The 12,413-nt window shown below is 49.6% G+C and overlaps 1 protein-coding gene and 1 long non-coding RNA gene across 5 annotated transcripts in view; both read right to left on the bottom strand.

The window, feature by feature from the left end:
* The window catches only part of LOC144367295 (uncharacterized), a 490,767-nt gene that overhangs the window by 50,692 nt on the left and 427,662 nt on the right, over positions 1-12,413 (bottom strand). The window lies entirely within an intron of this gene.
* Slc35f3 (solute carrier family 35 member F3) overlaps positions 5,076-12,413 on the bottom strand; it is a 240,840-nt gene continuing 233,502 nt past the window's right edge. For all 4 annotated transcript variants that reach the window (XM_013356377.4, XM_078023068.1, XM_021723081.3 and 1 more), the window contains 4 exons: positions 12,118-12,243; positions 10,200-10,392; positions 9,403-9,492; positions 5,076-6,627 (listed from right to left, as the gene is read on the bottom strand). In XM_013356377.4, coding sequence (XP_013211831.1) covers positions 6,392-6,627; positions 9,403-9,492; positions 10,200-10,392; positions 12,118-12,243 — 645 coding nt within the window. In that variant the 3' untranslated portion in view covers positions 5,076-6,391. The remainder of the gene's footprint in view (positions 6,628-9,402; positions 9,493-10,199; positions 10,393-12,117; positions 12,244-12,413) is intronic.

The following is a 12,413-nucleotide window of genomic DNA, read 5'->3' as shown; positions in this document are numbered from 1 at the left end:
TTGACATCCTTTTGGGTCCGATAGATAACCTCAATTGGGATTTGATGAGATCCTGGGAGAATTCTGTGATGGTAGACTAGGACATTTCCATGCCTGAGACATTCATCTTGCACTTTGGGGGAGAGTTGACAGTGGCACAAGTCTGCAATAAATCATGTTCAATTATTACAAGTCAGCAATGAGAGGTAAGTCCATGAATGTGCATGTCCTACTGTGAGTGGGGCTCTGCTACCGCTGAGGGGGACAGAGCACAAGGCAAGACTGAATGTTTTTTTCTCTCTCAAGGGCATTCATATCTATAAGTCTTGACCTTGGTGTAAGGCAGGAGAGGGAGTGACTGCAGTGGTGGCCATCACAGGTAGGCATCTTAATCCTCCAGGGGGAATGCGCAGGCTCCAGGAAGGAGAAAGCACCTGAGGTAGACAGTGATGTCCATCTAAAGAGATGGCTGTGGAGAGCGACCCGTGCAGAATCCACTGCAATAACAAGTCAAGAGAGCACAGGTCACATTGAGAAATGGTAGGAAGTGGTCGAAGGGGAGGAGATGGTGGGATTGTCGTAGCAGTGAGTTGGATTGTGAGGTCCTGGGGTCCAGGCCAGGGAAGGAGCTTCTTTAATGAAGCTGGGAAGATACTGACGCCCTTGGCATGGGTTGGCAGCATAGCCATCCCAGCGCTGCGATCCCAGGATGGTCCAGGGGGCCCACAGCAGCCTGGGAGGTAGGCATGTGAATGGGCAGGTGGTAGTGTAGGACGGGCACAGGGAGACCCTAGAGACATGTCAGTGACACAACTGATTTGGACATGTGTAGATGGCACTGTGACTGCTGGTGCAGAAGTGAGGAGAAGGGAGAGGGCATGAGATTTAATGCCTGGGAATACCTGGTAATAAAATAGTGTGCGATTAGCACCAGGGGTTGAACGCCAATAATGATGCTACATTAAAAACTCAATACTATCAGAAAATTCAAAGGAAATCTAGGTAAAAGTAATCTGTCAAAGTTTTGAAGCAATAATACTCTCAGGTGAGCCAGATCTGGCGTTAGTTAAATATCCAAATGTACTTTGCACTTTAAAGTGGTACTGATGGAAAGATTTGAATGTTTAAAGTTAAGCTTTGGAGAAAAATAGTAGGATCACTCTAGGTGGTCACTACTTGCAATAGGGACTGAATGAAGTCACCAGGTTGTACCTCAATAACTGCATATCTAGCTCTAAATAGTATCATTAAATGAAAGATATCAATTATTACACAGTGACTTGCTTACATGAATAACTTAATTTGAACAAGTAGCAATAGCTAATTGGAAAGATGTGCTAATTGGAAGCCCACAGTCTCTCTCTCTCTCTCTCTCACTCTCTCTCTCTCTCTCTCTCTCTCACACACACACACACACACACACACACACACACACACACACAGAGGAAATTCCACACATGGAGTGATACCATTCAACAGGGATGCCTCTAAATCCTGGAAAAGTGCCTGACTCCCAGCATCCCCATGAGGTATGCCAGAAATTCAGCTTTCTCACTGTGAGGATGAAATCAGATAAAGAGGGAGACTGGGGACACTGGGTGAATAATTCCACCCAGTTAGTGTAATCTAGTAACAGGGCTCGTAAATGAAGGTGCCAAAAGAGAGTGGTCAGAGGGGGAAATTCAACCTCTAAACCCCTCTAGGCGGTGTAGTCTGGAAGAGAACAGCAAAGCAGTGCACCAGTGGGGGTTTCTCTTGATGCCCAAATAGCCCCTGTGCAGAGATAGGATGGGGCAAGGATCATCACACTGACTGCCCTGGCAAGCCAAGCAGCACAGGCGAGCCTCCTCCAGGCCACCTTTTCAGGCTCACACCTCCTGGAAGCTGCACATTGCAGACCAGAGCCACAGGGAAGCAGTCTGGGACCCTTCTTAGGGAGGAGCTGTCTGAGTGTATAGGGTCATTTGGCACTCATGTGTGGGCTTCTGATCCGTGTACATTGCTGGGCCCCACCTCAGCCTCTGAGACTCCCCATGGAGTCTATTAGCATGATACAGATGCCTACCAAGGTGAAAGGCTCCAGTGATCAGTGAGGAATGAACATGGGGCATCCTGCGGGCTCCTTTTGGAGTAAGTCCCTCCAGGCTGGCCCTTTGCAAGAACCTCTTCTCTTGTGTGCTTTACAGTGGAGTAGAGCAGCTGGCGAAAAGCTAGGCAGGTGCTGTTAAGCTTTCTGTTACTGCAACAAACACCTAAGATAACCAAATTATGAGGAAAAAAGGTTTATTTGGGCTCATAGTTTTGGAGGTTTCAGTTCATGAATGGTTGGCCCTGATGCTTTTGGGCCTGGGAGGCATGTCATGACAGGAGTATATGGCAGAGAAAGCACATTCACCTCATGGCTGATGCAAAAGAAAGGAGAAGGGGGCTGGGGCCCTACAATTCCCTCAGGGAACACTCTGTGGCCTGCAGGCCTCCCATGAGGACCCACCTTTTAAACGTTCCACTACCTCTCAACAGCTCCTGGCTGGGGTCTGAATCCCCAATACCTGGGCCTTGGAGACATGCCAGACCCCGAACCTAGCAGCAGGTATGAAGGCAAACCTGTCCGCCTTCCTAATACCTCCAGAGAGCGTGCCTAAGAACTCTCCAGTCCTCTTCAATGTAGTGTCCCCATGCACCTGTTGTGCCTGCCCCCGCTGCCACTAGTGCCACCACAGTAACTACAGGTATCTCTAGTATCTTCAGGAAGGAGGAATTATTTTAAAATAAGAGAACCAGGGACAAAGGCTTCTCTCAATTAGAACTCTCAGTCCATTAAGCTGTAGTTACATAAAATCTGAAGTCCTGGGATTCTAGTAACTCCAAAGATCTCCATAATATGAAGCCAACTTACCTGAGCTGAAATTTACCACTATTTTAACTCACAAAAAGGATTTTTCAAGAATTTTGCAATGTTGATTTAAAAAATTATATAATGATATTATTTAAAAATTTATTTAAAATATTGTAAACACTGTAAAGAAAAGTAAAAGTCTTTTTCTTAGAAGCATAGAAATGGCGTCTCGCTGTCTTTAACAAAAGGGGATTGCTGCAGGGCTCTCTGGGACTTGGTGAGTCTCTGGACCTGTTTGGAACAGGAATGTCCCTGCTGACCTCTGTGGAAGGAGGATGCCAGGCAGGGCCCTCAGAACAGTCCAGCAGGCTTCCTGTGACGCTCCCAGGGTCCAGGATGGTGCCTCAGGGCCACGGCCAGCTGGCCAGGTTGCAGGAGCTCAGGGGCCGTGCAGCTCGCGTTCTTAGACAGCTCTGGCTCAGTGGCAGGGCAGTCTGAAGTCACATAATAGCTTCAGGTTCTGAAAGAAAGGGGAGAGCTGGGGGCTGCTGAGAGCTTCCTGCCTCCATCAGCTGCACGCAGGCTCTTCTCTGGATCACAGGGAAAGGGCGCTGATTGCCGCCCAGACAGGAATCCAGAGGGCAGATTTCCTGGGCCAGGCAGGAGCACCCTGTGGACCCAGAACCTCCTGCCGGAACTCCTTTTCTGGACTTTGTGTTTAGGGGTCCATTCGAGGTTTGCTGCAGCACCCCTCAGTGCTCAAGGGCTAGTGCTGTCTGTCTCTGGGGTATGGGGGTGGGTGGGGGTATGGTCATATACTTTCTGCAAAATAATCTCTCAATCCATGCCATGCCCAACTCAGGTTTCTAATGTCCTAAAGGGCACAGAATTTTCACCTTTTATTTCATAACCACATCCTTTCTAGTCTTATTCATTCTGGCCTAACATACACATAGTGAGCCTTTTTAAGCAAGCAGGTCTAAGCAATTGATGTCATATGTGACTGTTACCACCATCATCTCCAGAACTTTCTCTTTTCAATACAACTCTGTCCCCCTTAAACACTGACTCCTCTACCTCCCTCATCCAGCCCCTGGCAACATCTCTATGAATTTGGGACTCTAGGTCCCTCTTGAGCAGAGTCGCAAGCACTTTCCGTTTTGCCTGGCTCATTTTCACCTGGCGTAATGACTTCGAGGCCCAACCATGCCAGAGCATGTGTCAGAACTTCCCTGCTTTGAAGGCTGAATAGTGTTCCATTGTATGCACACACATCTGTCTATCTATCCTTCTGGCTGCTTCTGCCCTTTGACGATTGTGAGTGATGTTGCTGTGAACACAGGGTGCAGGTACCTTGTGGAGTCCTAGCATCAGTACTCTTGGATCTTCAGAGGCCTTTATGCTGGTTAGGAGAAGAAGGTAACTTTAGGAAAGGGCTTCCCAGCCTTTCATGATATGGCCTCAGAGGGAATGTTCGTCTGGCTGGGTTAAATGGAGGTGATGGAGGTGTCTGAACCAGGATTCTGTCCGGCCTCTGCCTTCATGCACCTGGACACACTGGGTGGGGGCCCTCTGGGCAGCCAGCTGCCCCAGTTTCAGAGCCCACATTGCCACTGGTACCCATCCATCATGCAGAAGCTCCAGGAGGGGTGACAGCTGAGGTACACTTCAGGGCTCCCCCCTTGACACCCATCTTGGGAACCTGACCCTCTACAGCCCTCCACGAGATGTACTGGATCTCACAGCCTGGGCCACAGTCACCTGGAACAGTGTGGAACATTCGTTACAGACGTGGGCAAATCACCTTCCCTGTGAAGCCAGAATTAGGTCAGGACATGAGGCAGGTGAGCAGGTAGGAGTCTAGAGGGAAGACTGTGTGAACTTAGGGACCAGGATGCTACCTGGGGGCACAAGGAGAACCCAGCGTGAGCTCAGTGGGGTAACCACCTGCAAAGGAACAGAAGGACTGGGGGCAGGCAGCAGAGCTGAGCAGACAGAGCCTGGGGGAGAGGAAGCAGGAGGGAGGGAGAGGGGCAGGCTGCCTCAGGATGAGGGCTTCTGAGGCTGGGACAGTTCTGCATGTCATTTTCACCATTACCAGTTCTATCTTCACAGGAAGATTCCCCTTCTCCCAGGCAGCCCACCTGCTTTGCTGGTGCCGGAAGGCAAGGGACAGGTGTGGGAAAGCCCGAGCTCCAGGCCTACGTGGGACCTTTATAGTGGCAAGTGACAATGTGGGCACTAAGACCATACTTAGCACTTCTTTTTCAAATATTTTATTAATCTGTTTGGCCAAACGGGTAATGGAAACTGAGAATAATAATTTGCTAAAAAGTTCAGGTCATGAATGCCCCTTCCCCCAGGAAACAAAAGACTCCATGGTTACAGAATGCACCATTGGGTTATGACAACGTTTCAAAATAATGCTTCCATTTCATAGATAACAATGTAAACTTCAAAAATAGTAAACTCTAACCCCATCCCTCTTTACAAATCTATCACAGATAGAATTGTCTGGCAGACCTAAGTTGTGTAAGTAAACAGCCTGGTGCTTAAAATTTCATAAAAAGGTTTGCAGATTAGGTAAATAAGTTTTCAGTCTGGTCTGGAAGTAAAAGCCACCCGCGGCTCTCTTTCCACATGGTCTACCTTAACAGGCGAGTTGTGCCCCTCTAACCAGGCTCCGCGGACATTGGTCACCAGCTTTGTCATTTTTTGTACACACACACAGATAGTTTTTTTTTTTTTTCTAAAGATTTTACATCTAAATTATAAGACGGCGCCAGTGACTTAGAATGTCACCTTGGGTCACATAGGTAAAGACAAAAATTCTGTAGAAGGCACTGTAAATCCTCCTGTATGATCTATGAAGACACGAGAGAGCAGGCCAGCAAAGGCTGGGCTTCCCTTTCCCCTTCGTGACCTGGTGCAGGCCTGTCCTCTGATGGTTGTCATGTCCATTATCCTTTTCTGCTTCACTTCTTCCAATGCCATTGTCCTATCTACCCATCCTGCCACCCATCCACTCACCCATCCACCTATTCACCCATCCACGTAACCAACTCTGTATCCATTCACCCTTCTATTCATCTGTCCACCCAGCTACCCATCCACTCATCTATCCGGATTAACTGACAGTTGTCTTTTGGTTCATTGAAATTCCTTAAAATTAAGAGTACAGCTCTGGTATAAAACAAAATATAACCTACTGTAGCTGAAAAATAATCACAGTGTACAATGTCATTTTCAGTTGCTAAGATTCGAAACATTTGCCCTGGCTTGTTAAGCACACCTGTCGTCAGAAACAATCAATACAAGGCTCTTGGTGACCCGCTTTACATTCATTGGGAAAGCGCTGAGGTTCCTTCTCTTCCTTATTGAATCGGTGCCCTTGAGTGAAGGTCTGATGTGGAAAAGTGCAAGCAAATTGGACATGCCAATAAATACCTTAGGACTTACTGCAGTTACCAAAACTGTACAGGTATGTACACCTTACCAAACAGAGGCTCCTCCTGTCAGGGACAGGCTTCCAAATCATCACTGTGGGGGCAGCCCCAGAGTCCCAGAGGAGAGGCCCTAGCGCGCAAAGGAAGGGCGAGCTCTCCTGCTCCTGTTCTGGGGTCCTGAGCCCAGGTCAGCCCCGCCCTCCACTGTCTCCTCCTTCTTCCTCACTTTGAGATGGGTGAGCAGCTTGATCAACCAGACGTCCCACTCCTCCGGCAGGAGCAGCAGGAGGAAACCCAGGCCGATGATGATAATGGCGATGACCCGGACCCCGTTGAAGACGATCTGACTGGTGTAATGATCAACCACTGTTGGAGACAGAGCACTGGTTACTCGGCAGCAGGAGTATCCTCCTGGACCATAGACTGCTCTTGGCAGGATTCGCTCCAGGAGGCTGGGGTGGCCTCTAGTACATCACTTGAACTTTCCCAAACTGTGTCCTGAGCCTTGCACTATACTTCACATCCAAGACTGACTTGGCATCTGAGTTAAAACATTGATTTTTGTGTGTTTAAAAAATAAATAAGGCCAAGTGCAGTGGTGCACGCCTATAATCCCATTAGCTCCGGAGACTGAAATAGGATTGCAAGTTCAAAGCTAGCCTCAGCAACAGCAAGGCCTTAAGCAGTTCAGTGAGACCCTGTCTCTAAATAAAATACAAAATAGGGCTGGGGGTGTGGCTCAGTGGTGGAGTGCCCCTGAGTTCAATCCCTGGTACACCCCCCACCCAAATCAATTAATCAATCAATCAATCAAGGGAAGTTGGAGACATATGTATATTTAGATGGAAATACAGCAAAGCTTTGTTGTGACTAAGTCTGGGTGTGACTTATTTTTGGTCTTTTTACAATGTCTATAATGACATGCTTTATTTTTATATTTTAAAAACATTAATTTACAATCTGTGCATGTGTATGTACATGTGTATCTACACACATGAACACACATGCACACACACATAGGTTTTGAAGACCAAGATGATAGATGCAAACTCCTGTTATGCAGTGGGCATCACTTGGTGCAAGGTCCTTGTGCCTGTGGTGTCCTTGCTGTCCAAGCACAGGGCTCATCCTGACACACATCCAGTGAGAGGACAAAGCGAGAAGTGGGTTCACATCAGCTCCTGAAGCTCTGACTGTCCTCCCCTTCCCAGCCTGATGGTGCTCAACCACCCTGTGCTGTTTTGGGCTTCTCTGTCCTTTTCCTAGACTGGGCACATTTGGAGTCTGCCTTCCCCAGGGCGTGCTGCCTGACCCACCCAGGATAGAGATGTGCACACTTCACAACTAAAGTTTGTATAAAGTGACTCCCTGGACAACTGTCCACCCCTGGCACTGGGGGCTCGTTCCTCTGCTGTCACCCTTCACTTGCTCCACTCCTTGATCCCCCTCCTTCTTCTCCCTCCCTGACTCCACTACATCTAGCAGGTGGTTAGAGAAAGAGTAAGAGGAATGAAAGCTAAACCTGAAAAAAAATTCTAGTGCCCTTTTATGGAATAAGATGACACTTTTATCCCACCATAATTCAGAAATACTTTGATGCCAGAAAAGGGTTCTGCTGATTCACAGGAGGTGGGGCAGTTCTCCCTGCCAGTCTCAAGGGCAGACCTCTGGGGGGTCCAAAAGGCAGCTGATGGCTCTTCTCTGAGAAGCTCCTAATCAGCAGGTTCTTGTGCTTCTCTCCTCCAATAAGGAATTGGATTCCTCTGCTGACCCCTTATTAAACTTCTCATGTTGCAGTTAGTAATATGAAATGATTCTCACTAATCTTGCGAACACCTGCTGTGGGATGGGACCAGAATAAGTTTTAGGTAAGACTCACCTAGAACATGCCTTTTGCCATAAGAACCTCATATGCCTATAAATTAAAGATGCAAAGAATGGAGGGGGCTGTTGACAAAGTACCCTTCAGAAGCCGGTGCCGCTGAATTGCTTCTCTGCCAAGAGCCCAGGTGCTGCTGCATCTTCTAGTACTGTCTCATGGATTATTCCATCTGACCCCTGTATGGACTGAAAGAGCCGGGGCAAGCATAGCCTTTGTTTGTAGGGGAAACAATGAGCTAAGGCCCAGATGAGTGGGGACCACTGAACCCCAGAGGGGCTATGGTGGTGCAGGGCTGAGCCCAGTGTTCTGCTGCCTCCTGCAGGCCACATGACACTGCTGCCAAGTGGCTCTCTGGAAAGTGCTGGGGCCTTGGTGAGGCATGTACAGAGCTCATGGGTCAGGGTGGTGAGGACTGAGTCACAGGGACAGGCCCAGGAATTGAGAACTGATTGGCCTGCACTGGTATAGGCTTGGTTCCCAGGAATCCTGGCCCTCTGGGGCCTGGACACAGAGGGTTTGGGAGATACTTTAGAGTAAACTGTGTCAAGGCTGAGAGAGTGAGTATTCTGGAGAGGTAGGAATCAGGACTTCTCTGGGAGGAGATGCAGAGGGAGGTGTGGTGCGAGGCCAGGGCTGGGAGCAGGTGCAGAGGGAGGTCTGATGCAAGGCCAGGAGATCCTGGGAAGAAACCCCCAAATCCAAACCAGCCTGAGTCAGGCAAAGGAAGGAGGTGAGGGCAGGAGAATGCAGGCCTTTGGATGGGTGACCACTGTGTGAAAGCCACAGCCCCAGGGCTATGCAAGTCGAGGTGACAGACAGAGGACTCTCTCTCTTCCAGGAGGTGGAGGACAACAAGGTTCACGCCTCTTCAGCTGGACAACAGTTTTCTATGTCACACCCTGAATAAATTTTCTCCTCCAGAAAGTCACTTGCAAAAATTAAATTTTTGTGCTACATAATTTTCTGTCTATGAATAGACTGATGATATTCATCTTTGCTCCCACACCAGTTAGAATGGAGACAGCTCTAGGGGTTCTGTATCTTGGTGTGGCACGTGAACATCATGGAGACAGCATTGCAGACACAACAAGCACCAACATTTTACTTAAGTGCTTTTCTTTCTTTGCAGAAGTTTGAACATGTGTCCTAGGCCAGGCCCAGAGAGAATATGTATGAGAATATATGTGTAAATCCCTGAGTCCAACTGTGAATATGTGATCGTGACAAGCAAGTGTAGAAAATCATGCATATAGTTTTACCTGCATTCACAGGTACACTGAGGACAATTCCAAGAGACATCAGAGTGGGATACGTCACGGCGATTCCAAAATTTAATACAATATTGAATGCTGAAATAATTTGGAAAGTGGGAGTTACTCACAATTATACTTGAAGCCCTGCAGTGGGCCTTCCCACTGCCTGCCTGACCCCAGTTTCTCTGATGACCCTTTGCTGGGACTCAGTGAACTTGGGATGAGTTACAAGCATCCTGACCACTTAGCCCCCTCTTCCCTGATCTCTGGGGAAGGGAAACGGAATTCAGAAAGGTGACCAGTGAGGAGGCTGGAAAAGGGGACAGGCCCTCTAACTGGCTTTGCTTTCCTGGCTTGCTGGCAGTACTTCTGGGATGGCTGTATGGGCCAGGGCTCTGGGATGGGGTTTTGCCTGCCTTGATGTCACCACCCATTGAGTGACAGTGATTAGGAAGATGACATCAGCAATAATGCCAACTGGTCTTATTCACTGAGCACCGATACCTAAGCAGTGCCCTAGGAGCTCCACTGGCACTGCCTCACCAACCCTTACCACTTACTACTCACAGGTCACGGGCAAGGCCCTGGGCTTACTGCTCAGAGTGCCAGTGGGCACTGTTGCTCTCACAGTGTCTGTGGTTCTGGAAAGATGCACTTTATGAAATGTAAAGATCTGGAAAAGCAGCCAGGACACTGGGGTAGCAAAGAGCACCGTGTTCTTGATTTAGGATGCAGGCTTCCATGGAGTCCTGTCTGTCCTTCATGGTTTTCTGGGGGTTCTGGACAGGGTGGTGGCCACTTACTCAATAAGAGGACTGAAAATCCACAAAGGTTTCCCCATGGAATGTCGTCAAAGGAGCTCCAGTATTCCACCTTGGTGAAGTAGAGCAGGACGGGGATGCAGGTGATAAAGATGATGTTAAACACACCCAGAATGGACAGGAACAAGGCGGCTTCCCCGAACTTGGCACTGCCCAGCAGAAGCTTGAACAGAACCTGCAGGAGAGAAAGGCAGGTGAGGGCCCCCTGAGACCTCAGGCCTCTGTGAGTGGAGCGGCGCACCTGGAGACCAGGCTGCCCATGTCTTAGGACAACTCTACGCCCCTGGGAGGTCGGTGAGGGGCGACAGGCCTGTGCACTCCCATCTCAGTGGCGCAGAGATGGACAGCCTGGGTCCACCGCGAGCATCTTTGGGGTTCCCAAGTCTTCACACTAGGTTTGAATACTCATGACACCACATCAAGTGGAGCTGCCCTGCCCAACCTCTCAGAGGCCCTAAAACTGATCCCTGCCCCTGGGCAGCAGGGATTAACAACCACTGCCCCCACCTCTCAGAAGAGCTTTGGCTCTAAGGAAATTTTCTCTTAAGTAGAAGTGGAGAGATTCTGCTCATCTGTGCCCTGATCACCACCGCTGTGACAGAGTGGCATGGGTTTAATGGAGTCAACGAACTCTTACTTCCTGCCCTGCTTGTTCAGCATCCCAGGCACAGAAGCTGGGATAAGAGGCACAGAGGTGGCTGGATGGCCAGACTCCATCCACCTTGCTTGGTGCTGCAGGTCCAATTTGAGTCCCTGCCTTGCATTGCTGTGCCTGGACCTGCTGTTTCTCCTTACCAGCCGTCCACAGCCACACGTGCAGGAAGTACAGGAAGGGGAAGGAGCAGCTCCCAGCCTCCTCTGTGCCCCCTAGCTGAACTCCAGGCAGTGGGGGAGATAGAGAAGATGGAGGCCTCCCTGCAGGTGGCCTTTCTGCACATCTGCTCCTCATGAGCATGCAGCTCATTGGCCAGGGCACAAGCGTGGCCTTCTAATGTTTTCTGCATTGGGACAGTGGTGGTGAAGTCTCAGAATGATGCTGCGCTGTCATACCTGTTACAGTGAAGTGTGCCTCTGTGGGCAGCAAGGGCAGAGAGCTGATGGATTAGCATATATAAAATCACTTCGCTTTCCACAAACCACAAGGCCTGGCACTCAGCACAGGGACCATTTTTCCTCGTGACTTTCTACACTACTCCATTCTCTGAGATCTCGCTTCTCACTGAGTCCTTCAGGCCAGGCTCCCAGCTGGGAGGCCTGAAGAGGTTTGCATTCTTTACTACATGTCTGAGGAGGAGGCAGAGGGAGAGAGGAGGATGAGCAAAGAGCAGCCTGGAGGCTTGAAGGAATTGGGGTGGACATGGCGAGGGACGCTGGTGTGGGAATAAGATTGTTGCCTCTAGACCTACAGCGGGGAAGGGCTTTCTAGGGGTTCCTACCATTGTGTGGAGAATCTTAGTCCCACCATAGCGCTGAGCTTGTGTTTGTTGAGCCCACAGATGATGACTAAAACACCTGGTAACTTGTGCCGAACAATCGTGGTGTGGTTAAGATTCATGTGATAAAGCTGCTCCAGGTCTGCACGTCCAGCCAGCATGGAACTTATCTGAGTGAACATGAGCCAGGCTAGAGGGCCCCACCCTTATCTGGACCTGTGACAATGAAGCTGCAAATCTGCAGATCCAGCCAGTGCCAATCATTTCATCCCAAATGCTGCAAACATGTACCACTGATACAAAGGCCCAGAGGGCCAAAGCCAACAGTAGCTGTCCGCCTGGGGTGCACCAAAAATAAAAGCCTTTCAGCAGTACCAGTGCCACCCAGGGTGCCCCAGAGTGGAGGCAGCACAGGAAACCAGCCTGCTAGGAGGAGTCAGGCCAGCTGGAAGCTCATCCACACCTACCTTGTAGAGGGCCGACATGGATGCAGAGCCCACCACCAGGGCTATGCCAATGACAGAGTGGCTGTGGAATCCATCAGCGTAGGTCATCATCACAATGCCGGCAATGGCCAGGATGGCAGCCACAATCTGGATGGAAGGAAGAAAACAGTGGTCAGGACAGGAGGGGGACCAGGCGAGGGCCAGTGAGCTAGAAAGTCTGCTGGGTTTGGGCCAGAGGGAAGGAGGCTGTCCCCACCTCGGGCCTCCAGGGAGCAGCAGGTGGAGGCTGCTCAACAGAACTGGGTCTGCTTGGAGGG

This window comes from Ictidomys tridecemlineatus, chromosome 10 (genome assembly GCF_052094955.1).
Source record: "Ictidomys tridecemlineatus isolate mIctTri1 chromosome 10, mIctTri1.hap1, whole genome shotgun sequence".
NCBI lineage: Eukaryota > Metazoa > Chordata > Mammalia > Rodentia > Sciuridae > Ictidomys > Ictidomys tridecemlineatus.
This window is presented reverse-complemented; position numbering and strand designations above follow the sequence as displayed.